At 54.3% G+C, this 27,943-nt stretch overlaps 3 protein-coding genes across 11 annotated transcripts; 2 read left to right on the top strand and 1 right to left on the bottom strand.

Moving 5' to 3' along the window:
* Positions 1–96: 96 nt before the first annotated feature.
* On the bottom strand, positions 97–12,293 carry TSEN34 (tRNA splicing endonuclease subunit 34). 5 transcript variants are annotated; one of them, XM_045532739.1, is made up of 5 exons: positions 12,206–12,293; positions 4,754–5,000; positions 4,352–4,595; positions 3,942–4,199; positions 97–598 (listed from the first exon to the last, which is right to left on the bottom strand). In XM_045532739.1, exons 2-5 carry the CDS (start codon positions 4,994–4,996, stop codon positions 411–413), a joined length of 933 nt encoding a protein of 310 aa, XP_045388695.1. In that variant the 5' UTR covers positions 4,997–5,000; positions 12,206–12,293; the 3' UTR covers positions 97–410. The 5 variants fall into 5 exon arrangements, with proteins under 5 accessions (XP_045388695.1, XP_045388694.1, XP_045388693.1 ...); XM_045532738.1 differs by lacking the exon at positions 12,206–12,293 and adding an exon at positions 6,070–6,137; XM_045532737.1 differs by lacking the exon at positions 12,206–12,293 and adding an exon at positions 5,736–5,970.
* On the top strand, positions 6,388–18,293 carry MBOAT7 (membrane bound O-acyltransferase domain containing 7). Of its 3 annotated transcripts, none has more exons than XM_045532728.1 (8): positions 6,388–6,875; positions 7,692–7,770; positions 7,871–8,000; positions 8,599–8,725; positions 10,594–10,753; positions 12,180–12,540; positions 14,289–14,465; positions 17,186–18,293. In XM_045532728.1, exons 2-8 carry the CDS (start codon positions 7,695–7,697, stop codon positions 17,571–17,573), a joined length of 1,419 nt encoding a protein of 472 aa, XP_045388684.1. In that variant the 5' UTR covers positions 6,388–6,875; positions 7,692–7,694; the 3' UTR covers positions 17,574–18,293. The 3 variants fall into 3 exon arrangements, with proteins under 3 accessions (XP_045388684.1, XP_045388683.1, XP_045388685.1); XM_045532727.1 differs by having other exon boundaries at positions 6,622–6,912; XM_045532729.1 differs by lacking the exons at positions 6,388–6,875; positions 7,692–7,770; positions 8,599–8,725 and having other exon boundaries at positions 7,887–8,000.
* A 226-nt stretch (positions 18,294–18,519) lies between these two features.
* Positions 18,520–27,913, top strand: TMC4 (transmembrane channel like 4). Of its 3 annotated transcripts, none has more exons than XR_006730183.1 (15): positions 18,520–18,658; positions 19,173–19,383; positions 20,682–20,827; positions 21,086–21,318; positions 21,447–21,568; positions 23,945–24,092; positions 24,657–24,824; positions 24,968–25,131; positions 25,403–25,529; positions 25,826–25,923; positions 26,286–26,469; positions 26,776–26,906; positions 26,987–27,159; positions 27,491–27,569; positions 27,667–27,687. XR_006730183.1 is itself a non-coding variant. In XM_045532721.1 (15 exons), the coding sequence occupies exons 1-15, from the start codon at positions 18,586–18,588 to the stop codon at positions 27,733–27,735; spliced, it is 2,109 nt and encodes a 702-aa protein (XP_045388677.1). In that variant the 5' UTR covers positions 18,521–18,585; the 3' UTR covers positions 27,736–27,913. The 3 variants fall into 3 exon arrangements, 2 of the variants coding, with proteins under 2 accessions (XP_045388677.1, XP_045388680.1); XM_045532721.1 differs by having other exon boundaries at positions 18,521–18,658; positions 27,004–27,159; positions 27,667–27,913; XM_045532724.1 differs by lacking the exons at positions 26,286–26,469; positions 26,776–26,906 and having other exon boundaries at positions 18,521–18,658; positions 27,004–27,159; positions 27,667–27,913.
* Positions 27,914–27,943: the final 30 nt, after the last annotated feature.

Raw genomic sequence — 27,943 nt, 5'->3', positions numbered from 1 at the left:
TCATTTCCCCTCTATAGGCCTTCATCTCATCTGTACATGCAGACGAAAACATCCACACTTCCCAGGATTGTCATGAAGGATTTAAATCACACAGTCGACATTTATTCAACAAGTTTATTGAAACCTCCTGGGACCTAAGCCCTGTAGAAAACAGCGATGAATCAAACCCAGTCCTCACTCTCAAGAAGATCACAGTGTGGAAATAGGTAACTACAAAAACAACAAAGCCAGTAAATGCTCTGAAACAGGGAGGAACATAAAAAGGATGTAGTGTTCAAAAACCTGGAATCAAAAACTAACCGTACAAAGAGGTAGGAGGGTGTTCTAGCCTCCCACGCGGAGATGAGCTTGGGAACATCTAGAAGGACTCTTGTTGCAGACACAGCCACATCCCCCTAGGTCTCTGGAGTTCACTGCAGGCTGGCCCACTGCAGGGAGGTGTAGGCCACCTTACCATCAGGCTGTGGAGAACAGAGGAGCAACGTCTTTCTGACGCTGGTTCCAAGGCGGCCAGCAGAGACCAGGTCCTGGAGTGGGATCGGGTCCTCAGGAGCCCAGCACTGAGCAATGTAGTGGGCATGGAAGCGGAGCGGGTCACCTGAGTGAGGGAGAGAGGCACTGTAGCAGTTCCCATTGGCAGAGGGCTGGAAGGCGTTGGAACTTCCACTAGGAGACGTGAGTCATTTTAGCAATCGCTATGGATACTTTAAAACAGATATCCTTGGATCCAGCTATTCTACTTCTAGTACACTGGCACTGAAATACACCTATAAAGATGCTCGCTTTGTTATCATTTGTAATTGCAAACAAATGGAAACAACAAAACCACAGACTGGTTAACTTTATGGTACATCCATAAGACTGAATGCCATGCTACTTAGATTAAATGACACATTGAGGGGGGAAAGGTGGGAGGGGAGCAAGGTTTCACACATGTTCAGCATAATCTTATTTTAGAAGCAAATAAATAACAGAATATGTCATTGCCGTGGCCTAAGAACCAAGATCACAAAATCACTCAAAGCCATGAGGAACTCAAAAGGATATCATGTAAAATATCCGCTGAGAACTAACGGACTAAAAGAAATAAGAACAGATTTTACAATAGGATAGAGCAATAAATAGATGGAATGAAGGATCAAAGAATTTTTTGCCAAAAAGGGCCAGATAATAAATTTTCAGTTTTGTGGGCCATGTTGCAAATACTCAACTCTGCCACTGTAGTATGCAGCCCCAGCTATACGTAAACCAATGGGCAGGGCTGTATTGCAATAAAACTTCAGTTACAAAACCAGTTGGTGGGTGGGCCAGATTTGACCTGGGGCTGTAGTTTGCCCCAGGATTAGATGAATCTGATGAAGTAGCGTGGGAACCAGAGTAGAGCACCACAGAGAAGATTAAGTAACGGGTCACGTAAATCTAAAAGGGCAAAGGTTTGAATCTCTCCAATGTTTCTAAATCTTCCTGAGGTTAAATAGACCGAGGCTCTTTGGCTCATCTATATAAGATTTAGGAGAGAGTCCCTAGTGCATACCTAAGATCTGCCTACTTATTAGGTGGTTCTGTCTTTTGGCATTTAGGGGGAACAAGAAGAGTAATTTTGTATCAATTTTTTTAACCTTTTAGTAACACTCCTAGTACAATCCAAAAATTATCTGATGCAACAAAAGTCCTCTTTTACCAATTCCTAATGAAAATTCCCTCCCAAAGGTAATAACCACTGTACTGGGCTAGTGTACGTCCTTTTTCTACTTGCTTGACAGGATTCTCTGAATCTACTTAGTACTCCATTTTATTTAAAGTTCTTTTCATTCTCTTTTTAAACATTTTTTTAAACTGGCAAATAAACATTGTGTAAATATTTATCATGTACAACATGTTTTAAAATGTGTATCATGGCCAGGCGAAGTGGCTCACGCCTGTAATCCCAGCATTCTGGGAGGCCTAGGCAGGAGGATCACTTGAGGTCAGGAGTTCGAGATCAGCCTAAGCAAGAGCAAGACCCCGTCTCTACTATAGAAAAAAAAAATTACCTGGGCAACTAAAATTAGAAAAAATTAGCTAGGTGTGGTGGCACGTGCCTGTAGTCTCAGCTACTAGGGAGGCTGAGGCAGGAGGATGGCTTGAGCCCAGGAGTTTGAGATTGCTATGAGCTAGGCTAACACCACGGCACTCTAGCCTGGGCAACAGAGCAAGACTCTGTTTTAAAAAAAAAACAAAAAAACAAAAAACAAAAGTATCATCGCAGAATAGCTAAATCAAGCCAATTAACACATGTATTACCTCACATACTTTTTGTGATGAGACCTCTTAAAATTTACTCTCTTAGCAATTTTCAAGTATAAATATGTTATTAACTCTAGTCACCATGTTATACAACAGATCTCTTAAACTTATTCTTCCTATCTAACGAAAATTTTGTATCTTTTGATCAACAACTCAATTCTCCCTCCAAGCCCCAGCCCCTGGTATTCATCATTCTACTCTCTGCTTCTATGAGTTTGACTCTTTTAGATTCCACATATAAGTTAGATCATGTGGTATTTGTCTTTCCATCCCTGGCGTATTTCACTTAATATTATACAACGTCTTCCAGGATCATCTATGTCACTGCAAATGATAGTATTTCCTTCTTTAAGGTTGAAAGTATTCCACTGTGTATATGTACCACATTTTCTTTACCCATTTATCCATTAAAATATGATCAAGGGGGAAAAAAAGAACAGGTGGTAGAAAACATATACAGTAAGAAGTAAATATTTTTATATGAACATGCAAATACCACATATTTAATTAGCCTTAAAAACTGTGAATTGTGGTTCTAAGGAAAGAATAGGAAAAGATATAAAAATTAGTACACCCACTATGGAAGACAGTATGGACACTTAGATTGATTCCATATCTTGGCTATTGTGATTAATGCTGTAATTAATGTGAAAGTTCAGGTATCTCTTCAAAACACTGATTTCATTTCCTTTGGATATATATACCCAGAAGTGGGATTGCTAGATCATATGGTAGCTCTATGTTTAATTTTTTTTTTCCCAGACAGAGTCTCACTCCATCACCCAGGCTGGAGTGTAGTGGCATGATCACAGCTTACCACAGACTCCAAATTCCTGGGCTGAAGTGATCCTTCTGCCTCAGCCTCTTGAGTAGCTGGGACTACAGGCCTGCACTACCACACCCAGCTAATTTTTTTTATTTCTTGTAGAGATAGGGTCTATGTTGCTGAGGTTGGTCTCAAACTCCTGGCCTCAAGCGATCCTCCCACCTTGGCCTCCCAAAGTGCTGGGATTACAGGTGTGAGCCACACTACACCTAGCCTATTTTTAATTTTTTGAGGAACCTCCATAGCCATTTTTCGTAATGGCTGTATTAATTTGCATCTTCTCATATTCTTTCACTATTGCCACAGTTTTGAAGGCTATTTTTTAATAAATATGTATGTATCTGCATATCCATACAAAAATATAATTTACTTCTTACTATATACATTGTCCAACACCTGTTCTTTTTTCCCCCTTTGGTCATATTTTTCATAAACATACATGGACCTACATCGATCTCTGATAACTAATGCTATGTTTCTCTGACATCTAACTGCTGTGTTTACCTATTCATGTATTAAGAATTATTTTGGCTGTTTCCCAATTTTTCTATTTCAACACTGTGGAAATTCTGCAATGAATATTCCTGCATGTTTTGTACACATGTCTAACTATTTCTAAGTGAATCTTCTGGATCAAAGGAAGTGTTTAGTAAAAGTTACTAAACTGCCCTCCAAATGAGCTCAGGGGCTCCCAAATGTTTCCTGTCCTTCTGTGGATCTCAGAGGCTAAGAGAAAGTGACACCAAAAAAAAAAAAAAAAAAAAAATGCAGAGTATGTTGGGTTTGTGAGCAAAGGCACAGCAACCAGTGGTCCCCAATGCAAACTCACCAGGATAGACCAAGAAATCACCCCCGAACTTGCCAGCCGCACTGAGGAAGAAGCCTCGCTCCCACAGGTCTCTGTAGATGCTGTAGCGCAGCTCGTGAGCAGGGCGGCCAGCATGGGGCCAGTCTTTGGACTGGACACGCCAGTCCAGGGGCCTAGCCTTGACAGGTCGAGGCCTGGCAGTGGCCAGCTGGACAAGTAGAGCAGATCTGGGCAAGGGGGTCACCCCATTTGAAGATCCCGGTTGGGAAGAAGAGGGGGCTAAGGGAGGTGCAGACAAGAGTTTGGTAAATCCAAAGGGTAAGAAGGTCTTCCCACCCCCTGGAACACCCAGGCCCTAGATTTCCACCAAAATTCCCAAAAGATCTCTTCCCTCCTTCCCCTAGTCCCTGGACTCCAACTCCCACCCTCACCTGCTTCCTCCTGCTCTCCAGAAGTCTGGCCATCACTGGTCTCACTCTCTTCGGCAGCTTGGTTCCCACCGGCCTCCTGGCTCCCACTGGTCCCTGAACCCTGTTCTAGCTTCTGCTTCTTGGCAGCCTGGCCCTCCGTAATCTTCTCCAGGAGCTCCTGACGACGGGTCTCACGGGCCTCAGCTGCCAAGGCACTTTGCTCCTGGAAGCTCTGCTCTTGCTGGCGCTTGAAGGATGCCAGAGCCTGAGAAGTAAATTCAGCTGGAACCTCAGGACCCAAGCTTATGGTTCCCTAGGAAATCAGGAATCCTGAGTCCTTGACCCCTCCCACCTCGGGCACGTGGAGTCCCAGGCCCCCTGCCCCCACAGGACCCAGGAGTTTGATCTCACCCGTCGCCTTACCAGGCTGTGGTGGCGGGGATCCGGGCGCGGGGCGCTGACCAGAGTCACGGCACCGATCTCGGCCAGAAGCCGCGCCTCTTCGGGCATCAGCAGCAGCGGGAGGCCCAGGCGCGAGTTCTGGCGGGGCCCGCGGGGCAGGGCGCCCACCGTGCGGCCCCCCACTCCCAGGCGCTCCCGAAGAGCCTGCACCGCCTCGGCCCCCCACACCAGGGAGCGGCCGTTCGCCACCTCCACCACCAGCATCCTCCTGAGGGAACCAGGGGGCAAAGCGGTCACCGAAACAACTGCACACAGCCGGCGGCCCCGAGCGCTCCCACCGTCTTCGGGGTCCCGGGGAAGCCCCGCCCCCTGAACAACAAGCTCCGCCCCCGGACGATGCCACCAGGCCCGGGGCCGCGGGAAACCGGGTCCCGCCCCTGGCGGAGCCACCGGGCCCCGTTCGGCCACTGGAACTCCGCGGCTGGCATCCCACTCTGTACCAACACTGCCCTACCTGCCATCGCTTTACGAGGGTCAGAAAGAAACCTCCGCAAGCGCGGCGCCATGCCCCCTTAAAAAGGTCCATTTTGGCGCCGCCCTGTCGCACAGCGGTCGTCTAGCTTCGGGTGTTCCCGCCAAAGGTCGGGAGTTCTGGAGGCCAAGGCGCTGCCCAGCCACACCCTCTTCGGGATACTAGGAGCTTGGCTCCTCCCCTTCCCAAACCACCGAGGTTCAGCGTTCGGGCCTTCTAGTTCTGAGAGAGAATCCCACAGTACGAAGCCCCGCCCCTCCGGAGTGCAGGCGGTTCGACGTTCGGGCGTTCTCGGCCAGCCGAGTCCGAATCCCTGCCCCTCCCGGGCGCACGCGGCTCGGCGTTCGGGAATCATCGGCTCCTGGCAATCCCGCAGCCTATGGCCCCACCCCTCCGGTCGGCAGCGCGCCCCCGTCGGGAGTTCCCGCCCTACGACCGGACCCCAAGCCGGAGACCCAGCCCTCTGGGCACCTGCCGTCTGTTCTCCGCTGAGGTGGGCTCACCCTACTTGGGAGCGCTCAGTCTGCGTCCCTGCCTCCCTTCAGAACGTCCCACCGTCCTCCGACAGAACCAGCCAGGCACCTCGTAAACACCAACTCGCAGTCGAGGCGGAGCCACCCGCTACGTAGCGCGCCACGCGCAGCTTCCTCCACCCCGCGACATGCCGACCCCCAGCGTCGACTTCGTCATCCAGCCACCTCAGCGAGGCGGGAAGTCTGGGATCCGCCCCCGCGGGGCCGTAGCACCTCCTCCCCCACGCCCCCGCAGTGGGACACCTCGGCCCCGCCCGCCATAGCGCGCCTACCTGCGCCGCTTCTGCTCCTGAACTGGAGATCGTGAGGCCCATTACCTGGCCCCGCCCCCTAGGCCCACGCGGCCCGCCCCTGGCCCGCCTCCTTCGGGTCAGGCTGCCTTCGCCCCGCCCCTTGGTGATCGTGCCTGATCACCACCTCCTTCGCGTAGCCTAAGTCTGTGGCCCCGCCTCCCTCCCGCCCCCCGAAAGGAGGCTCAGAATCGGGAGAAGCTGATGGCTTTGTCTATCATACAAGCGTCATTCATAGCCGACTACCTCCGAAGGCAACCGAAGCTTGTGGCCCCGCCCACATCCGAACAGTGACCTTAAGTACTCGACTATCTCCGAAGTAAACCGAAGAGTGTGGCCCCGCCTCCAAACTGTGAGCGCAGGCTCCCGATTGTGCCCGAAGGAACCCGAACGGAGGTCCCGCCTCATCCCGAACGCTCAGCTTCAGGCCCCGCCTCCTCTCCCGGGCCCGTGCAGTTCCCCTCCTGGCGCAAAGCTTCTGGCCCCGCCTCCTTCCGAGCCCGAAGCTCCGCCCCCTCACGTACTCGCGGCTCGGAGCCCGGGTTGGGTAGATCCCGGCTCCTGTCCAGGCGCCGACTCGTGCTCTCCGGCGCCCACTCCGGGGCTCCTTCCCTGCCCGGCCCGGAGCCTACCAGCGGCCGCCTTCCCGGCCCGATCAGCGCGGCCCGGCCGGCCCCACGAAAGAGCAGGCGGCGCGGGGTCGTGCTGGGCGGGGGAGGCGTGGTCGGAGCCGCGGCGGCCCGCGGGCTGGGACTGCTCGGCCGCCTGCTGTCGGGCGGGCGGCTCAGGTGGGCCGGGGTGGGGGCGCCCGGGTGACGAGGCGGGGTCAGTAGCCGGTCGCTGCGGGTGGAGGGCTGACAGGTGCGGAGATGGCCCCGGCAGCGCGGCCGGCCGATCTCAGAGTGGCGTAACCGCCTGTGGCTTTGCCGGGGGCGGCATCGGATCCGCGCTGCGGTGCGCGCTGCCGGGCTGGGGCTGGGGAAGGGTCCTGAGAAGACAAGGGTGGGAGTTTGCTGTCTGGGTTCTAAGTAAGAGAGGGGTCTTGGAGCTCCGAAAGAGGGAGAGGCTGGAGGCCCGAGCTCCTCTGAGTGCTCTCGAAGGAGGGCTTGGGGGTCAGGATATCTGGTTCTCAAAGAGGAAGGGGCAAGGGGATCAAAAGAGGGGGTCTAGGTTCCTGGATCCTCGAAGAGGAGAGAGCTGGGAGACCTAGATTCCTGGGCTCCCAGAGAGGAAGGGTCCAGGAGGGGGCTTGTTTCTGCTTTTTCAGAGAAGGGGTGTGTTGATATTTTGGTCCTCAACGGGGGTCGGGGGAGTAGCTTTGATTTCTCCGTTCGCAAAGGAGCGGGCCTGGGGGCTGGGAGATCTGGTTTCCTGGGTTCTCAAAGGAGAGGAGGGCTGGAGGCCTGGGTTCTCGAAGGAGAGGAACTACGAATGGATTCCTCTGTTCTGGAAGGAGGAAGGGACTGGAGGTCCGGATTCCTAGGGACTACAGAATCCTCAAAACCTGGAGTCTAGGGGGGCTGCGATCCTGAATCCCCAAAGGGGGAGGAGGCAGGAGGCCCGGATTCCTGGGTTCTCACTACGCACCTCTGCCCCTCCCCCAGACCATGTCGCCTGAAGAATGGACATATCTAGTGGTTCTTCTTATCTCCATCCCCATCGGCTTCCTCTTTAAGAAGGCCGGTGAGTCAGTTTCCCTCCCCAGTGGAAAATAAGGGGGTGGGAGCGTGGGCGGGGGACCCTCTGGAAGATTCCAGGCTTATGCTGTCCCTTCTTCCTACAGGACCTGGGCTGAAGAGATGGGGGGCAGCAGCTGTGGGCCTGGGGCTCACCTTGTTCACCTGTGGCCCCCACACTTTGCATTCCCTGGTCACCATCCTGGGGACTTGGGCCCTCATTCAGGCCCAGCCCTGGTGAGGACATGGTGGAGGGAGGAGAGGGCGAGTAAGGGGGAAAGGAGGAAGCAACCTCTTTCCTCTTTGGGTCTTTTTCAGCTTCTGCTTCAGTCTCCGGGAGTCTCTGGTTTATCAGTTTGTTTCTCTGTGTCATTTGTGTCATCTGTTTTCCTTCCTCCCCTGCCTTGTTCTGCATCTTGTCTCTGCATGTTTGTCCCAGTCCCCTACGTCCGTGTTATGGAGAGAGGAGGATGGTACTTGTCTGCTGGCCCTGCCACCATTCATATTCATTCATATCCCTCACTCTCATCTTGAGCTTTGCATCTTGAAAAAAAAAAAGTGGAGGATTGAAGGATTATTACCATGAAGCTTCTCTTAACCCTCCTCATCGCTTCTCTTCTCTGTTGCCATGTGTTTCTATGTGGCTTTGCCTCTTCGCTGTTTCAGTCATACTCTTCAGTCCCTACCTCCCACACTTCAGTCCTCTCTGTGCCCTCCCATTTCTGTCTCTGAAGGGGAGAGGTGGGGGAGGATTTGTGGCTGGGCTCTGGGGAAGGGGGAGGCCAGGGCCCGAGGCCTCTGCTTCCAGCACAGCGTGCCTCTTGCCTTTGCCCAGCTCCTGCCACGCCCTGGCTCTAGCCTGGACCTTCTCCTATCTCCTGTTCTTCCGAGCCCTCAGCCTGCTGGGCCTGCCCACTCCCACGCCCTTCACCAATGCCGTCCAGCTGCTGCTGACACTGAAGGTCAGACTTGGGGCTCGCTACTCCCCTCCAGCCTCCCTGTGGACCAGTTAACCGCCCCTACTTCACCTCTTCCTCCCAGGCACTCCCATGGGGGGAGGTAGAGTTTTATCTCCCATACACCCTGGGGGTGGAACTTCACCTCTCCCCCTGTCCTGGGAATAGGGTTCACTACTCACTTGCCCCTGGGCAGGTGCTCACCTGTTATTTCTTTCTGGGGGGAAGAAATAGCCCAAGTAATATAAGCTTGCAGTGTGCCCGAGGCTGAGCTGGGTGCTTTACCAACATGCTCTCCTTGTGTCTCTGTAGCCAGCCGTTTTGCAAAGAAGGAAAACCAGCTCTGGGGATAAGGTACTTGGTTAAGGGCACAAAAGTAGGACACCTACATCTGGCTCCTAATCACCTGGGAAGATGGGTGTAAACAGACTCCCAGGCCCCTCCCCAGAGCCACAAAGTCATGAATTCCTACTGTGTGCTGGGCTCCAGCGACTCCTCAGGGAATAGAGCAGTGGTGCGAGGCAGTGAGCCAGGCCTCTCCAGCACTCTGTGTTCTCAACCCAAGGGTGGCAGGAGTAGGTTGGCTGAGGGACAGGTTAGAGCAAGAACATTTCAGGGATGTAGGCACTAGCACGTGTGGAAGGGAGCAGGCTGAGTTCCACAGGCCGCGCCAGCCACATGGGCTTTCTGCAGAGAGCAAAGGGCCCAAACCACACTGGCCTGGCCGGCCACAGGGAAAAGTTTGGACTCCCTCCTGTGGGGGACCAAGATTCACTGGAAGAGAGGTTTTTCTGGGTTTGTTGCCAAAAGAGGTGATGGGATCAGTTTTACATGCTTTAAAATATTCAGTCTGGATACTGAGGAGAACTGAAGCAGAACAGGGCAAGGTGGGATGAGGTGGATCCCTTTATCCAAGACCAGGTGACAAATGGTGGCAGCTTGATACAGGTGGGTCAGAGTTCCAACGGGAAGCGCCACATTTAGGATGATTCAACACGCGTTTGTTTACCACAGTGTGAGCAGGATGTAGAGTATCAAGAAGGGTTAGTGCAAGAACTCTGGACCAGCAGCAGCAGGGGAGCCGTTAGCAACCCTGGGTCTGGGGGGAAGAAAAGAGGAACCCGGAAGGAAAAAGGGCTGTGTAGAGCCAGCCACCGCGAAACAAGCTGTCAAGGGTGATGGCCGGCCCAGGGCTATCTCACAAGGGAATAAAAACCCTGCCCTCACTCTCCTGCCTTCCTCCATCCCCAGCTAGGGCTCTCTATTGACTGAACCCGGCCAGAAGCTGGAAGACAGGGCAGCCTGGGGTCTGGATGGGAAAGAGTAGAGAGTAGACCCAGAGGGGCAGGTAGACACACTCAGAGCCCGTAGTGGAGGTGGAAAGAAGGGAACAGACTAAAGAAAGGGGATTGGATTTGGGGAGTGAGGGAGTTTTTGGCCTGAGCAATTAATTGGATGGTGATGGCCTTTTCTTTGAGGGGAGAAACTAGAAGAAGATGCACTTTGGGGAGTGGATACTATTGTGTTCCATTTTGGATGTGTTAAATTTAAGGTGCCCGGAGACATCCAAGTATGAATGGCAATAGGCCTGGGCTGGAGGAGAGGTCCAGGCTGGGGTAGAGTTTGGGAGTCATCAGCATGGGACAGAATCTAAAGCTATGAGGCTACATGAGAACACGTAAGAATGGAACGGGGCAAGGAGAGTAGGGCCCAGGACTGAGCCCTGGGGAGCACCCACCAGCTAGAGGCATGACACACGGCTCAGAGCTGCAGGCGCCCAGCATCTTGGATGCGGAGGGTGGCAGCTTAAGGGAGATGGGTGTGAGGAAGAGCCCAGGGTCTGACTGATCGTCCCCCCACCCCCTTCCTCCCAGCTGGTGAGCCTGGCCAGTGAAGTGCAGGACCTACACCTGGCCCAGAGGAAGGAAATGGCTTCAGGCTTCAGCAAGGGGCCCACCCTGGGACTGCTGCCCGACGTTCCCTCCTTGATGGAGACGCTCAGCTACAGCTACTGTTATGTGGGAATCATGACAGGTGAGTGGGCCTGCCCCACCAGCTCTGCCTCTCCATGTCTCTGTCGCCCTCTGTCCCCCCTCTGCCCTGAGTTTCGTGCCTGTTCTGTGTTTCTACCCTGCCCTGCTACCTCCCATCTGCTGCCCCGAGGGTGAGTGTCTATGTCTGGGTCTACATCTGACCCTCTTGCTGGACCAGAGCTTCAGGGTGGCGTAGAGGGCGACTGTTCTCAGCCTAAATGATTTTTTTCTCCCTGTAGCTTACTGGGAGCACATACAAGAGATCAAGGAGACAGGCCTATGTAAACCTGATGTTTTTGCTGTCCAGAGAACAAATATAGCTTAGGATCCGCTTTTAGTTTAAGACAATATTTTTCATTAACGTTTACCTTATAGAAAGTTTTCGTTTTCTTTTTTGTTTCTTTTTTTCTTGATTGTATTTGAAATGGGGTCTCACTGTGCTGCCCAAACTGCTCCTGAATTCCTGGGCTCAAGCAATCATCTCTCCTCAGCCTCCTGAGCAGCTGGGACTACAGGCATGTGCCACCACGCCCTGCTCGGGTTTTCTTTTTCATAATAGCTTTAGGGAGCTCTAATTTACATAGTCATCCACTTAAATCACAGGACTCACTGGTTTGTAGTATTTCCACAGAGTTGTGCAACCATCACCACTACGTAGCTGTTTGCATAACAATTTCATCACCCCAAAAAGAAACCCCACAACCATAGTCCCCCAAACCTCCATCCATCCCTGGAAACCACTAATTGACTGTCTGTCTCTGTAGATTTTTCCGTTTTGGACATTTCTTATAGATGGAATCATACAACATGTGGTCTTTTGTGAACATACAAGGGTTTTAGCACCAATCCCTCTGTCAGTGCCACTGCTCCGCCCCAGGCCAGGCCAACATCTTATCTGTCTCCTCTTTTCCATTTTCGTCCCTCTCCAGTCCAGGCCCCACTCAGGAGCCAGAAGGACATGTGAAAAGGTACATGATACCTAGCACTGCCCTGTTGGAGAAGCCTACAAGTGGCTTCCTGGTGCACTTGGAACAAAACCCCAAGTCCTCCTCAGCGCCTGCAGGCCCTGCCACCCTCTGGTTCTTCTCACCCACTCTCTCTGCAGAAGCACTGCTCTACTTTCCGTGACTTGTTTACATCGAGGTCACCTTCACCTCTGTGGGTCTTGTCTGCCTGTCCCCATCTGTCTGTCTTAGTCTTCCTCATTTTCTTTGTCCCTCTCTACCTAATTTTCTGTCCGACTCTTTCTCTCCAAGTCCCTTGTCCTCCCCTATCTCTGGTTCCGAGTCCCCATCGCTCTGGATCTCTGTCCCCTCCCCTCTTAGTCGTCCCACCCCCGTTTCTGGCCCTCCCCTCCTCCTCCTCCAGGCTTGAGCTCTGCCCACCTGCCGTGTCTGATCTCCTACCCTGCCTCCCCGCCCCCACAGGCCCGTTCTTCCGCTACCGCACGTACCTGGACTGGCTGGAGCAGCCCTTCCCCGGGGCGGTGCCCAGCCTGCGGCCCCTGCTGCGGCGCGCCTGGCCGGCCCCGCTCTTCGGCCTGCTGTTCCTGCTGTCCTCCCACCTCTTCCCGCTGGAGGCCGTGCGCGAGGACGCCTTCTACGCCCGCCCGCTGCCCGCCCGCCTCTTCTACATGATCCCCGTCTTCTTCGCCTTCCGCATGCGCTTCTACGTGGCATGGATTGCCGCAGAGTGCGGCTGCATTGCCGCCGGCTTTGGGGCCTACCCCGTGGCCGCCAAAGCCCGGGCCGGGGGCGGCCCCACCCTCCAATGCCCACCCCCCAGCAGGTCAGGCGGCGGGAGGGAGGCTTCCCAAGACCCAGCTGGCCCCACCACCAAGGGCTGGCTCTGCCCCTAGCAGGGAGGAGAGCGGGAGAACGGGGGCAGGGCCACCACCTGTTGTTAACAGAGCCTTGGAGCCTTGCTCCTTGGTAACCACGGCCTGCCTTCCCCTGTCTGTAAGGAAACAGTACCCCTGTTGCTAGCGCTTGTCACCCTTCAGTATGGTGAATTGCACTCCATCCCCAGGAAAAGGAAGGTGGTATCCTAGCAACCACATGCAGCCCCTCTGTTGTCGTGGAAGTGTCACCCCAAGAGCCTAATTGTTCCTGGTTGCTCAGGATGCCATCCTTTGGTAGTGGTGGGTCACCCTCTGTTGCTAGGGACACAGTTCCCTAGCAACTGAACCACCCCTCTTTGCTAGGGAACCCAGGTCTCTAGCAACAGTCATTGGTCCCCTTCTTACCAGAAGTCTTTACTCTTTGTTGCTATGGAAACAGCACCCCGATGAGATGTCATCATGTAGCAGCCCTCAGTTGCCCCATTTTTCCAAGGAAATAGCATCTCTGACTGTGCTGTCCTCTAGCAGGGGGGACACCATGCCTAGCAACTGTAGGTAACTTGCTACTGTTGCTAAGGAAGCTGAACTTCCCCCTGGCAACTGTGGATTGGCTCTGTTGCCAGTAATTTCCGCCCCCGCCCAAGCACCTTTAGTGCTAGGTAGTCACACAGCTAGTAACTATGGACTCTACTCTGTTGCTGATACAGAGCTGGGAGCCCTAGCAACTGGGAATGGACTGCCCCTCTGTTCCTGGTGACCATACTCAGCCTTCCACCTGGGGCTGGGGCTGGAGGAGCAGCCCTTTGGTGTGAATTATGAACTACTTGCTGGGGTTGTGCCATCCCCTAGCAGTCACAAACTGCCATTTTGTTGTGGGGATCATGACACCCCCATGTAAGTTTATCACCACTGCCCTAGTAACCATGGGCTGACCTCCAGCTGCTAGAGAGAGGACGTCTGCTGAAAAGTCAAGCAGGAATTGAAGGCTTTTCTAAATCTAGCTGCCCCCACTCTCTAAAGGATGGTTTCCCTTCTATCATCAGAGGCCACCAAAGGTTTGTGTGGGCCAGGGACGTTCCCCACTGCTGGGGCTACTGGCACTCATGACCTGGGAGCCACTGCATTGCTAGAGGTGACACTTCTCCAACAATCACAGGGACCAGGAAAAAAGGCCCTTTCTGGAAACCTGTCTAAACATCGTAGGCCTTATTGCTAAGGAGTGCCTTTTCCCTAGCAACAGAGATCATTGAGACCTTATTTCGGCCTAGAACATCTCCCTAGCAACCATGACCCACCTTGTTGTTAGGGATGATACTTCCCTAGCAACTTCAGTATCCAACAATTTCGAAGGGACCATCCTTGGAGGTTTCTCTGAATACTCTGAGCTTGGTTGCTAAAGGACTCATAGCTTAGCAAGCATTGTCCCTCAAAGCTTTTTGTGGCTGTGGCAGGCCCCATTACCAAGAGAAGGAGAACCCCATTGTTGGTGAACTGTGCTCCCTGACTCACCCACTTTCCTCCAAGGGCTCCCTCTGGGTTACCTTCCCCTGTTGCCTAGCAAGTCTGACAGCCAGAGCACCGTTGCCTGGCCAGAATCCCCTGCTTAGCATCCGGGGCTGGGACAGTAGCAGGCATGGGGACAGGGCCGGGCTGAGCTGCATGTCTGTCCCCCACCCTCATCCTCCACCCCCCCCAGTCCGGAGAAGGCGGCTTCCCTGGAGTACGACTATGAGACCATCCGCAACATCGACTGCTACAGCACAGACTTCTGCGTGCGGGTGCGGGATGGCATGCGGTACTGGAACATGACAGTGCAGTGGTGGCTGGCGCAGTACATCTATAAGAATGCACCTTTCCGTTCCTATGTCCTGAGGTGAGTGCTCTCTGCCCTGCCTTGGAGGACATCCTAGAACTCCAACTCCCAGCAGCCCTCAGGGGCAGCCTGTAGCTTCCCTGGCTGAGCCCCTGCCCCTGAGGCTCATGGGAGCTGTAGTTTATTGAGCCTATTTTTGCCTGGCCCCCAGTTGGAGACATTATGTGGGGGTAAATCGTTTCCCTCTCGGCCTCAGTTTTTACTTCTGTAAAGTCAGCCTCATGGACTCAGTAGCCATACTTTCTGGAATCTTGGTCTTGTAGGTTACTGGGAAACCTCGAGGAGTTACTTTACCTCTTGGCTTCCTCAACTGTTAAATGGAGATAATGCTATTTATTACCTGTTTCATAGTTACATAGGAGGATTAAACAAGGTAAAGTGTGGAAAGTACATAGTGTGAGGCCTGATAGAAGAGTGCTTGCTATATATTGGCTTTTATTATTTTTCATTCTTATTTCTTGAGTGGAGACTCTGTATCAGACATGGTTATCTTTACCACCTTCAGAAGTAGGGACTCTTACCATCCCGGTGTCGAAAGTGAGGAGACTGAGCCTCAGAGAGGTTAAGTAACTTACTGAGTGTCACTCAGACTTTCCCGAGGCACCAGATGAACTCAGGATACGTCCTAAGATGTCTTTATAATGAAGAGTTTATGGTGGCGGCTCTAGACTTACTCACCTGGGTTCGTGACCTGATTTATGATTTAAAGATCCACTCTGGCCTTGTGGATCCACTCCGGAGAATGGAACAGAGGTGAGAAGGGGAACAGGAGGTAAACCTGGGAGACAAATTTGGAGGCCTTGGGGCTGTCCAGGTGAGAGATGATGGAGTTCTGAAGTAGGGAACCGTGGCCCAGAAATAGACGAATTTGAAAGAAAGAGTCAGGGCTTGGTGTGGACTGGATGTGGGGCATGAGAAAGAAGAAATGACACTTGATTCCTTGGCGTGGGTGTCGGTGACTGAGGGCATGGAAGAGCCATCTCCTGAGAAGGAGAAGACCCAGTAGGAGTAAGTTTAGGGAGGGGGTAGGATGAGGAAGCGAGACTTGGGTTTGGCTTCATTAACTTTGAGATGACTATTAGATTTCCAGCTGGGGTTATTGGATAGGCAGTTAGTTACATGCTTCTGGCACTTACAGGAAAGGTTGGTGTTAGAAGTGGACACTTGAGCTGCATTTGGTATAGGTGATACTTAAAGCTCCGGGGTTGAGGGTCGGTCAAAGCCCAGGGCACCCCAGTGCTTAGACCAGGGGTTGTCAACTTAGGGGCATTTGTGCTGCACCCCCAGGGGACATGTGGCAATGCCTAGAGACATTTTTTGTCATGAATGGGAGGTGCTACTGGCACCTAGTGGGTGGAGTCCAGGGATGATTGTAAACATCCTAGGATGCACAGGATTCACCCTTTCTGTTTACCTTACACCCCACAGATGGGGCAGTCAACATTATTCTATCATTGGGTTAATTTTGTACTTGAAGCACCCAAGTGTGCCAGAGGGACAAGTCAGTGCCCACAGATAGGAAAGAAACCCCTAAAGTCACAGTCCATGGCAAAGCCGCTGATAGATACACAGTTGGAGAATGATTTCTGTGTCCTTTATGGAAGAAGGGTCAGAGCCTGAGTCTGTGACTCTTCAAGGGCTAAAGAATTAGATTTCTGGGTCTGTAAGGGGAGGGGACCAAACCTGAGTCCACAAAGGAGGCGAGGACTGTGGCTGGAGATTTCCGAGTCTGCGTGAGTCAGGAATTGTGCTCCTGGATCCCTAAAGGAAGAAGAGGCCAGGAACTGGGGTTCTTGGGTCCTGAGGGAAAGTGGTGGTGGGAGGGGGTGAACTGGGTTCCTGAAAAGGAGGCATAGAGACTCCTGGGTCCTGAGGAAGGAAGGCAGAGGGGCTTCCAAAATCCTGAGTTCTCAAAGGAAGGCGGGACCTGGGTTATATAGAGGGCTGGGCAGCTGAGGACTCCTGGTTTCCTGAGAGAGGCAGTGACCATTGGCTTTCTGGTTCCTCAAGAGTGAGGAAAGATGGCTCTGGGCCTTGAGGGGAGAGTAACAACCCCTGGGCCCCAGAATAAGGCAGGACCACACACCAGGGACTTTCTGGATCTTCGCAGGCCAGGCCAGTGGTTCTCAAACATTAGCGTGCTGCAGAATCACCTGGAGGACTGTTACATGGACGGTTTCCTCTGGGCCCTACCCCCAGGGTTGAAGTGGGGACCAAGAATTCATAGTTCCCACAAGTCTTCAGGTGATGCTGAGGCCAGACCCGGGACCATACTTTGAGAACCACAGGGCTAAGGAATTGGACCTCTTGATCCTGAGGCAATGGAACATAAAATGTTAGATCTCTTTTTTTTCTTTCCTGAGACAGAGTGTCACTCTGTCACCCAGGCTAGAGTGCAGTGGTGTCAGCTTAGCTCTCAGCAACCTCAAACTCCTGGGTTCAAGCGATCCTCCCGCCTCAGCCTCCTGAGCAGCCGAGACTACAGGTGCACGCCACCGCGCCTGGCCAAAATGTTAGATCTTTAAAGCAGAGGGCACTGGTTAGGATTGCTGGGGTCTGGATGGGAGCTTGGAGCTGCTGGATCCCTGAAGGAAACAGAGGCCCGTAGCCTCCTTTGCTTTCTGGAGCTAGGAAGGAGGACCCCTGGGTCCAAGGGAGGAGGGGCTGGGGGCGGTGGGGACTTGGACTCCAGGACCCTGATTCCCAGCCCCCTCTCCCAGGAGCGCCTGGACCATGCTGCTGAGCGCCTACTGGCACGGCCTGCACCCGGGCTACTACCTGAGCTTCCTGACCATCCCGCTGTGCCTGGCCGCAGAGGGCCGGTTGGAGTCAGCACTGCGGGGGCGGCTGAGCCCTGGGGGCCAGAAGGCCTGGGACTGGGTGCACTGGTTCCTGAAGATGCGCGCCTATGACTACATGTGCATGGGCTTTGTGCTCCTGTCCATGGGTGACACTCTTCGGTACTGGGCCTCCATCTACTACTGCATCCACCTCCTGGCTCTGGTGGCCCTGGGGCTGGGGCTGGCTTTGGGCGGGGGCAGCCCCAGCCGGCGGAAGACAGCATCCCAGGCCACCAGCCTTGCCCCAGAAAAGCTCCGGGAGGAGTAAGCTGCCACCATGCTCCCTCTGCCAGCTTTTCTAGCCACCAAGCTTTTGCCTGGGAATTCTGTGAACCAGGCTGCTATCTCCTTTCCCAGAAAGAGCCCTTAATCTGGCTGGGTCCCAGAGAGGATTCCCTTTTCCTCAGCTAAATACCCTGCCTCCCAGTGAAGCCTAGCTGGGGGCGCGACCTCCCCAGACTTCTCCTGCCTCCTGGCCCTGTGCCCTGGGACCTCTGGCGGCCACTTTCCCTCCTATAAAATCAAGGTATTGTCCAGACAGGAGTCTCGCCCTGTCCCTGCTCCAGCTTCCGGGTATCCAGAGAGCACTGCACTGGCCCAAAGCAGCGGGACTGGTGGACAATGTGGTTTCTTGGGCAAATTCCCTTTCTTTGGATCCACAGCTCAAAGTCAGGAACCTCTTTCTTGTGTATTTCACTCTACTTTTAGCTCATCAAACCAGGATTTCAGACTGGGAAGGGAACATAACCCTCCCATTTCATAAAGGGGAAACTGAGGTGCAGATGAGCAGGCCTGGGGACTGCCGTTGGCACTGCCGTTGTCAGCTCCCGTCTGAGCCACCTCAGGGCCCCAGTGTTCCTGTCACCACCCTCTGTCATCCCTTGGCCTACCTAAGACAGGTCAGAATGTGCAAATCTTTCCCAATAAAGTGTTGCACAAAGACAGGTCAGAATGTGCAAATCTTTCCCAATAAAGTGTTGCACAAGGACACCTGTGTCTGTGTATCTGTGGGGGATAAGCCGGTGAGAGGCACTCAGGCCACCGAGTCCCAGTGGGATGTGCTCCTGCCCCAGCCCAGGAGCCACCCCGGCTCAGGACACCACCTGGACTCCAGTTCCCAGGAGACCTTTTGCGGCAACCGCCCTGACAATTTATGGGACCTGCACCTTAGTCTCTCCAGGCCACCTCGTGGCCAGGTACAGACCTGCCCCAGGCCCCTCCCTTACCTGGGGACAGGCCCTGCCCAGGCGGCCATTGGAGACAAAGCCGCGCCTGGGGCCATGGAAGAAAACCCGACCTGGGAAGCCTGGGACTCCTCTGGGGGGTGGCCAGCCCCCCGGGGCGGCAGAGGAGGTGGGGGGGCCGGGGGCAGTTCAGACCCATCCAACCGTCAGGCTGCCTGGAAGCCCTGGGGAGGAGAGGGGAGGCCTGCGTCTGAGGGCTGAAGGGGGCAGGGTTTTGTTTGCTGAGTTTACGGGAGAAGGGAACTAGGAGCTGGGAGAACCAGGCTCCAGTCTTAGAGGAGGGGAGGGCGGGGGGCTAGGGCCTGGCTGTCTCAGGAATGGGAGGGGCTGGGTTCCCAAACTCCTCAAGAAGAGAGAAAAGGAAGTTGAACCCTGGACTCTTCTGCCCTGGTGTAGGAGGGGCCTCGAGGGTCCACACTTGGGTCCTTGGGGAGGGGGTCTAGGGGTCTGGATTCCTGGGTCCAGGGGAAGTAGAGGCTGGGGATTCTTTACTCCTGGGTCTGATAGAAGAAGGGCTGGGGGGGGGGGCGGTGGGGAGGCTGAGACTCCTGTTTTGAGGGAGGAGGGGCTGGGGGCTGGGGGCTGGATTCCTGGGGGTTCCCAGCCCTCTGCCTTCCTGCCAGGCCCATCGCTGTCCTCTGTTCTCAATGAGCTCCCCAGTGCAGCTACCCTTCGGTACCGAGGCCCTGGGGTGCTGCCTTGGGGGGCGCTGGACGAGGAGGAGGATGGAGGAAGGAGCGTGCAGGCCTTCACAGAAGCCGCCCAAAAGGAGCTGCAGGAACCTCGCTCTCCCCGGGAACTGCCCTGGCCTATGCAGGCCAGACGGGCGCACCGGTGAGGACCTGGCCTCCCTCTGGCCCTTCTCTCCCAGGCCTCGCGCTCCGTCTGCTTCTCCCGCCGTCCTCTCTCAGAGCTGCCTCTCTTAGTTTCTTTTTTCCTCTGTCGCTGTCCCTAAATCTCTCACTCCAAGTGAGTCCTGTCTTTCTGTGGCTCCGGGACTCTCTCTCCTCTCCCTCCAAGCCTGTCTGTGCCTCTCACTGTTCCTAAGTGTGTTTGAAATCTGTTGTTATTTTTTTTTCCTTTCTGCTTTATGCCTTTATCTCTGCCTCCTCCTCTTCAAACCTCTCTTTTTTACTGCTTTCTTTCCTCTCCCCCTCCACGTACTTTGTGGGCCCAGTGAAAAATGAAAGTACGGGTGCCCTTGTTCAGAACCGATTGTGCACTTGAAGATGGCAACAGCAGAGCCTCAAACCCGGCGCCAGGCCCTTCTGAGAGTGGGGCCCTGGGTGGCAGCTCCGGCAGCCCCTGAATCTGGCCCGGGCTTCCTTTCTCCCTCCGTCCCTCGATTTCTTCTTCCTTTTTTTCTCCTTCTTACTTTGTCAGAATATTTGCCTGTAGATAAGTGCATGAAACACTACGCATAGATTTAAAAAAGAGTACAATCTGCCCTCCGTATGTACAGGTTCCGCATCTGCTGACTCAACCAAATGGGGGTAGAAAATATTAGCGAAAAAAATTTAATACAACCATAAAAAATACAAATTTTAAAACAATACAGCATAACTACTATTTGCATATCATTTACATTGCATACAACCATGTATATAGGTTATATGCAAATACTCGGCCATTTTTATATAAGGGATTTGGGCATCCACGGATTTTAGTATCCGCGGGGAGTCCTGGAACCAATTCCCCACAGATACCAAGGATATTTATAGAGTGAGAGCCCAGGTAAACTCCAGCCAGGGCAAGGGACACAACAAGGCCGCACCCCACCTGCCCCTCCTCTGAGGCCCCCTTTCTCCCCCAAAGGTAGCCCCTTTGCTGAATGTGAAATTGCTTTCTAGTTTTTCTAATAGCCTGGCCACCTGTATGTGCATCCCTCGAGAGCAACGTCTGACTGTGCTTGTTCTGGAGTTTGTGTAAACAGAATCATGCAATCTTTATTCTTTTGTGTCCTTCTGCGTAGCATTAGGTTTATTTCTTTTGTATTGCTACAGAGTATTCTATGTTATGAATAGACCAGTTTATTTCTCTTTCTACTGTTGCGTTGTTTCTCCATTTAGGTTCCCAGCTTAGGGCTACTAAGCCCTTCATTTTCTGTCTCTGACTCTGTTTCCCCCCACCAGGCAGCGCCACGCCAGGGACCAAGTGGCCTATGGCTCCGGATCTAGAGCAGCCCAATGGGCCCAGCTGCTTCAGAGATCCAAGGAGAAGACGAGAGAAGGCTTGCTCACCCTGCAGCCCTGGGGATGGACCCTGAAGAAGATCGGGGGTGCGGTGGGGTTGGGGCCGGGATCCTGGGGGTGGGGTCTGAGGGAGGAGGGGGCTGGGGACCTGGACCCCTGGGTCTGAAGGAGGAGGGGCTGCAGGCTTAGACCCCTGGGTCTGAGGGAGGAGGGGCTGGGGGCCCGGACCCCTGGGCTGAAGGCGGAGGGGCTGGGGTCTGGAGTCCCCGGGCCGGGATGGGTGGGAGGGACTGGGGGCCGCACTCAGGAATGAGCCAGCCCCCCCCCTCTGCTGCCCCCTGCAGGCCAGTTTGGCGCCGGCACCGAGTCCTACTTCTCCCTGCTGCGCTTCCTGCTCCTTCTCAACGTGCTGGCTTCTGTGCTCACGGCCTGCATGGTGCTGCTGCCCACCTGGTTGGAAGGGGCTCCCCCAGGCCCTCCCGGCTCTGAAACCTCCTCGCCCTGTGGCTCCTATAACCCCTACCAACAGGGCCTGGTCACCTTCCCCACCCAGCTCTTCAACTTGCTCTCGGGAGAAGTAGGTCTCTGGTTCCCCGGGAGATTCCCTCACCCCAACTTTGCGCCCTGCTGCCCTTAGTGACCCGCACCTGAACCCCGCCTCCTCCCAGGCCCACGGTGACCCCTGCTGTGCCTTTCCTTCCGCAGGGTTACTTAGAATGGTCCCCTCTCTTCTGTGGCTTCTACCCGTCCCGCCCTCGCCTGGCAGTCACCTACCTGTGCTCAGTCTTTGCCAGTGGTCTCATCTCCCTCCTGCTCATCCTGCGTCGGTCAGTGACACCCCACCCCACCCCGACCCCCTGGATGGGGTGGGGGTGGAGAGAGTGGTGGGGATAGAAGCCCCTTCCCCAAGAATCTTGAGTCTTGCTCTGTGGCCCTTTCCTCCGTTTGAGTTGAAATCGACTTTTAAAATACTTGCTGAAGGCCAGGGCTACAAGCTGGGAAGTTTTTCTCACTCCTGTAGCTTAGAGTCGAGTGGGAAACGTAAGATTAAACAAGCAGGCACGCATGCACGTTCGTTGCCTGTTTTCTTTTTGCTGGGGAGCAGTGCTATATAGGAAACAAATAGGGCTGATTCTTTCATGTGACATTTATTGAGCACCTACTGTGTGCCAGGCATTGTTCTAAGCAGTTGGGATAAGGCAGCGGGCAAAACAGATGGGAAAAACAGACAAACAAAAACAAAACAATCTTGTCTCGGTGGTGTTTACAGGCAATATTCCATAGCTCATTCGAAGCTGCTTGGGGCTTAAGGGCTTTGGGTAAGGGAGGTTGGCAGAGATGCTGTATTAACAGGTGGTCCAGGAAGCTCACTGAGAACATGGTATTTAAGCAAAGACATTGCGAAGGTGAGAAGTTCAGCCAAGCAAATACCTGGGAAAAGAGCATTCCCCAGTGTACTGAGGTGCCCTTTGGAGGAGGCGGAGGGTACAGCCAGAGCAAAGCAGGAGCAAGCCTGGTGTGTTTGAGGGAGCACCAGGAAGCTGGTGGGGATGGAGTGGAGAGGGGAAGGAGGTGGAGAGAGTGGTAGGAAATGGAAAATGGGGCCATATCATGTAGGGCCTTTTCAGCCAACGTAAAGATTTTGGCTTCTTAGATGGGAGCCATTGCAGGTTCTTGAGCAAAAGATCACCCTGACCTCATTTAGGTTATGAAAGGATCCCTCTATGGGTTTGAGGAAGAGAGAAGGGGGGAAGAAGAGACAGAGAAGAAGAGAAGGAGGGAAAGAAGGAACGGGAGGGAGGGAGTTGAAGGGATGAGCAGGTAGAATATTTAGGAGGTTATTGCAGTAATTCAGGTGAGAGAGTATGGTGGCTTGGACTGGGTGATAGAATCAAGCAGGGAACAAGTGGTCAATTTCGGATTTAGTTTTCATTTCAAAAAGTGTCACACACATCCAGAAGAAGTATACAAATAAAAGGGTAGAGCTTGGCACATTCACACTCATATCAAGAATTAGAACGCTACTACTCTCTCTCACACACACAGCTTACAAATGCAGGTGTTGGGCTGGATTAGCACCATGTGCTATAGTTTGCCAACCCCTGTGATAGGGAATAATGAGTGGGGACCTTCATTAGATGGAGTAGTCAGTGAAGGCTCCTCTAAGTAGGGGACCTATAGATGGAGACCAGAAAGATGAGAAGGAGCCAGGCAGGTGAACAGCCAGGACACCAGTATTCCAGGCAGAGGGAACTGCAAGTGCAAAGGCCCTGCGGTGGAAAAGAGGTTTGGGGTGTTCTGAGAAATAAAAGGCCAGTATGAGTAGAAGGGGCAGGATTTGAACTTCAAGAAGTAGGGAGGGGCCAGAGCAGGCAGACCCTGGCTGGTTATGCCAGCAAGAAGCCTGGACTTTAAGAGCAGGGAGAAGCTGTCGAATAGGCTTTAAACAGGGGCATACCATCTTATCTGCATCACAAGGCGGCCCCACTGGCTCAAGAACAGGGAATGGATTCTAAGAGGGCACAGGGGGAAGTAAGGAGGTGCGGGAGTCTTCTGTAGTTATTGTCTTGAGCGATGACGCGGACTTAGGGCCAGGGCGGTGAGGGTGGACATGGTCTCTTTGTCCAGTTCTTTCTGTTTCTGCCCCTGTCTCTGGTCCTGTATCCCCTCCCTGGGTTTTTGCTCCCCTCTTTTGAGTCTCCTTACTGGCCCTTCGCTGGGTCTCTGTCTCCTTCTTGGGTCTCTGTCCTCCTCTCTCTGGGTCTTTCTCCGTCGACCACCTTCTTTGGATATTTGTCCTTCACTCTGAGTCTTTGACGCCAGCCCCCCCATTCTGGAATTATTTTCTCCTTTCTCACTGAGCCTTTGTCTCTTTTTCTCTGAATCTCCTTTTGGGGTCTCTGTGTCTCCCCAGAGCCTCTGTCCCTCTCACTCTGGGTTCCTGCCCCCTTCTCTCCGGAGCTCTGTCCCTAGCTCCTAGGTTTCTGTTTGAGACATCCGCTCCCCACGTCTATCTGTGAATCTCTCCTGGCCTTTGCCTCCAATGACTGTGCGTCCCCGCCTCTTTGACTCCTCCATCAGGTGGCAGCTCACCAAATGCCAAAGGTCTTGGGGCTCATTTTCCTTGTTTGTCCGTAAGAGGGGTGTCCCCCGCCTCCCCGCTCATGGCTGTCCTTCCATACACCGAGTCTCCCCTCTCTCAGCTCAGTGTCCGGGCTGAAGGAGACGCTGTTGGCCGAGTCGGGGACTCTGACCAGCTACAGTCACCGGGTGTTCTCAGCCTGGGACTTTGGCCTCTGCGGGGACTTCCACGTGCGACTGCGCCAGCGCATCCTCCTGTATGAGTTGCAGGTTCGCTTGCAGGGCGGGGTCTACAGCTGGACAGGGGCCAGACTGGACCAGGCTGGGATATCACACCAGGCCTAGCACAGAGACGGGGATTCGGGACAGACGCTGGGCGGAGCTTCCTCCTAAGGGAGGCGGGTGTTGGGGGAATGAGAGTGTTGAGAGGAGGCCATAATAGGGATGGATGCCTGGGGTCCAAGGACGCAGGAAAAAGTAAGCAGCAAGAAAGGGGCGGGGCCTAAGGCACGTTGGTTCAAAGTTAAGCGATGGGCGTGGCCATGAAGGAGCGGGACTGGGAGTAGCCGAGCGGGAACTCCAGGCCATTAGTGAAGAAGAGCTGGGTCAAGGAGCGGGTCTTGGAATGCTGGGCGGAGCCACGGGGCCTGGCGTGCTGGGATTGGCTGAGGAGGGGGCTTGTGACCGTGGGCGGGACCGTAAGGGGTCCCGGGTCTCTCGCAGGGCCCCGCAGAGGGTGGAACGAGGGCTACGTCAGTTTAAGTTGAGGAAGAGCTCTGGAGGGGCCCGGGCCTCGGGGAATGGAGCCCCAGTGGACATCTCTCCCGGCTTCAGGTGGAGCTGGAGGAAGCAGCAGTGCGGCGCCAGGCTGCCATTCGGACCCTGGGCCAGCACGTCAGGGTTTGGTTGGTGCGGGTGCTGCTCAACCTGCTGGTGGTCGCGCTCCTGGGGACAGCCTTCTATGGCATCTACTGGGCTACGGGGTACACCGTGGAGCTGCAGGTGCGGAGGGTCTTGGGAGAGGAGGGTCTGGGGTCTTGGAAACTACATTTCCAAGGGGGGAGGGAAGGGGGGTATATTTGACCCCGGACTTGGGGCTCCTGCCTCCAGGATCCCAGAGCCTCTTGGTTCATCCTCCCTCCCAGGGGACGGCCCTTGTCCAGCAGACGCCACTGTTACAGCTGGTGGTGAATTACCTTCCGTCCATCTTCATCTCCGGGGTCAACTTCGTGCTGCCGCCCGTGTTCGCCCTCATTGCCCCACTGGAGGGCTACACTCGGAGCCGCCAGATCATTTTTATCCTGCTCAGGTTCCAGCCTCATGGGGTGGTGGGCTGGGAATGATGCGGGGTGTGGAGGGGGAGGCGGCTCAGGAACGTTGTTTCTGGTAAATAAGACATGGAAATCCGCGGAAATGGGATCTAGGAAGATCTGGATTCAAATCCTGACTCTGTCACTGAGCCTCAGTTTCTTGTCTGTGAAATGTGCGGAATCGTGAGTGCGTTCCACTGAGGAGGGAACTGACAAGTGGTGGGTACTGGGTTCAGTGCTGATTCTCTTCCTCCGCCTTCCCCTTGCCAGGACTGTGTTTCTACGCCTCGCCTCCCTGGTCGTCCTGGTCTTCTCTCTCTGGAATCAGATCACTTGTGGGGGCGACGCTGAGGCTGAAGAGTGCAAAACTTGTGGCTACAATTACAACGAGATTCCAGTGAGTTGGGGGGTGGATGGGACTCCCAAGTCCTTAGGTGGGACGATATGGGGCTCCAAAATCCTGTGTCTCTGATGGAAAGATGTGGCTGTGTGGGTCCAGACTCCTGGTTTAGGAGGAAGGAGGAGATAGGGGTGCTGGAATACTCTGCTAGAGATATGAATGCTTGAAAAAAGAAGAGCCCCCAGAAAAAGTATTGATGGAATCCCATAGGCTTGCCATATGGAGACTCGGACGCTTGAACCTCCAGGTGCCTGGGTCCTGAGGTCTTTCTGACCTTTTTCTTCCTTCTTCAGTGCTGGGAGACCCGGGTTGGCCAGGAGATGTACAAGCTTCTGCTTTTTGATCTGCTGACTAGCTTGGCATTCATGTTACTTATCCAGTTTCCTCGAAAGTGAGTGCCCCGTCCCTCGCTGTGGTCCCGCCCCTACTGGAACAGGCCCCACCCCTTCTAGCCATTCTCTTCCTTTGACCCCGCCCCTTTTTGCTATTGCCTCCTCTGCTCCCTTTCCTTCTCCTGTCCATGGACCACGCCCCCAACCATTTTAGGCAGTTACTTCCCTATGACCCCGCCCCTACCGCAGGGATCCCACTGGTCCTCAGGTCCCGCCCTCTGGACACACCCCCTCCACCTCCACGTGGAATCTTGAAAGTCCCGCCCCGTCTCAGTCTCCCTTCCGATTGGTGGGCGGGGCAGTGGAGGCGGGGAAACTCCGTGCCAACTCGCCCCTGACTCGGCCCGGCCCCACCCTTCAGGCTTATCTGTGGCCTCTGTCCTGGGGCGCTGGGTCGTCTGGCGGGGTCCCAGGAGTTCCAGGTACCCGACGAGGTGCTGGGGCTCATCTACTCACAGACGGTGGTCTGGGTGGGCAGTTTGTTCTGCCCTTTACTGCCCCTGCTTAACACAGCCAAGTTCCTGCTGCTTTTCTACCTGAAGAAGGTGAGGGGTAATGGGGACCCTTGGTCTGAAGCAGGAGGTATTGGGGACTGGACTCCTACATCCTGGGGAAGGAGGATGCTGGGGGCCCAGACTGCTAGGTCCTAAGAAAGGAGGGGACTGGAGGACAGACTTCTGGATCTGGGAGGAGCAGTCTAGGTTATCTCAACTTTTAGATCTGAGGGATGGGGGACTTAGTAGTCTCCTGGGTCCTGAATGAGGAGGGGGCCCAGACTCCCAGATCGGGGAAAAGGAGAGGCTCGGATTCTTTTGTCTCAGATCCCCTTTTTCCTTGCCTTCCCCCACCAGCTCACCCTCTTCTCCACCTGCTCCCCGGCCTCCCGCACCGTCCGGGCCTCCACAGTGAATTTCTTTTTCCCCTTGGTCCTTCTTTTGGGTCTGGCCGTCTCTGCGGTTCCCGTGCTTTATAGCATCTTCCTGTAAGTGTGAGAGGCTCTTGCCTCTCTCCCTCCCTCTGCCCTCATTCAGTGTTAAGATTCCTGGCCCTTCTTGAGTTCAGCCTGTCTCTGACTTCAGGATCCCGCCTTCTAAGCCGTGTGGTCCATTCCGGGGACAGCCATCCATCTGGGCCCAAATCCCAGAGTCTATTTCCAGCCTCCCTCAGACCACCCAGAACTTTCTCTTCTTCCTGGGAACCCAGGCTTTTGCTGTGCCTCTTCTGCTGTTCTCCAGGTGAGGTAGCCCAAACTTCAGGTGTGAGTTTGAATGTATGTGACCTGGGGGCCCCACCACCTGTGTCCGAGTGAGGAGGGGCCTGGGGGCCTGAACTCCTGGGTCTGAGAGAGGAGGGCGGCTGGGGCTCTGGACTGCTAGGTCCAAAGGAGGAAGAGGGCGGGAATGAGGACTCCTGAATATGAAGGAGGGAGGAGTGAGCTGGGGTACTGAACTCCTTGAGTCTGAAGAAGGAAGGGTTTTAGGGGTCCACATCCCTGGTTTCTAAGGAGCCATAGGTTGAAGATAATTGAAGAGCATTTCAGAGTTGCTTCCATTCCTCCTCCTCTAGCATCCTGATGGCGTACACTGTGGCTCTGGCTAACTCCTATGGACGCCTCATCTCTGAGCTCAAACGTCAGATAGAGAGGGTGAGCCAGGCCGGGTCCCTGAGAAGGGTCCTGGGGGACGTAGAAAGGGACACGGGGGAGAGAAGGTCTTTCTTACCTCCACCTCTCTTTACCTCAGGAGGCACAGAATAAAGTTTTCCTGGCACAGCGTGCTGTGGCGCTGAGCTCGACCAACGGGGCTCTTTGACCTCCCCAGCCTGGCTCAGGATCACGTTCCACTTTCAGACCCCAGACCTGCCTCCAGACCCTTTGTAAACCTCGGTTACTTCATCTGTAAACTAGAATTGGAGAAGGCCCCTCGCCGCCCAGTCCCTGACTCTAGTGAACCTCTTTCTTGTATCAATAAATACAGCCGAGGTCGCTGAGCGCTCTTTGAAATCTGCGTCCTGGAGGCG

This window comes from Lemur catta, chromosome 19 (genome assembly GCF_020740605.2).
Source record: "Lemur catta isolate mLemCat1 chromosome 19, mLemCat1.pri, whole genome shotgun sequence".
Lineage (NCBI taxonomy): Eukaryota > Metazoa > Chordata > Mammalia > Primates > Lemuridae > Lemur > Lemur catta.
Note: the sequence above shows the minus strand (reverse complement) of the source record. Positions and strands in the feature narration are given on the sequence as shown.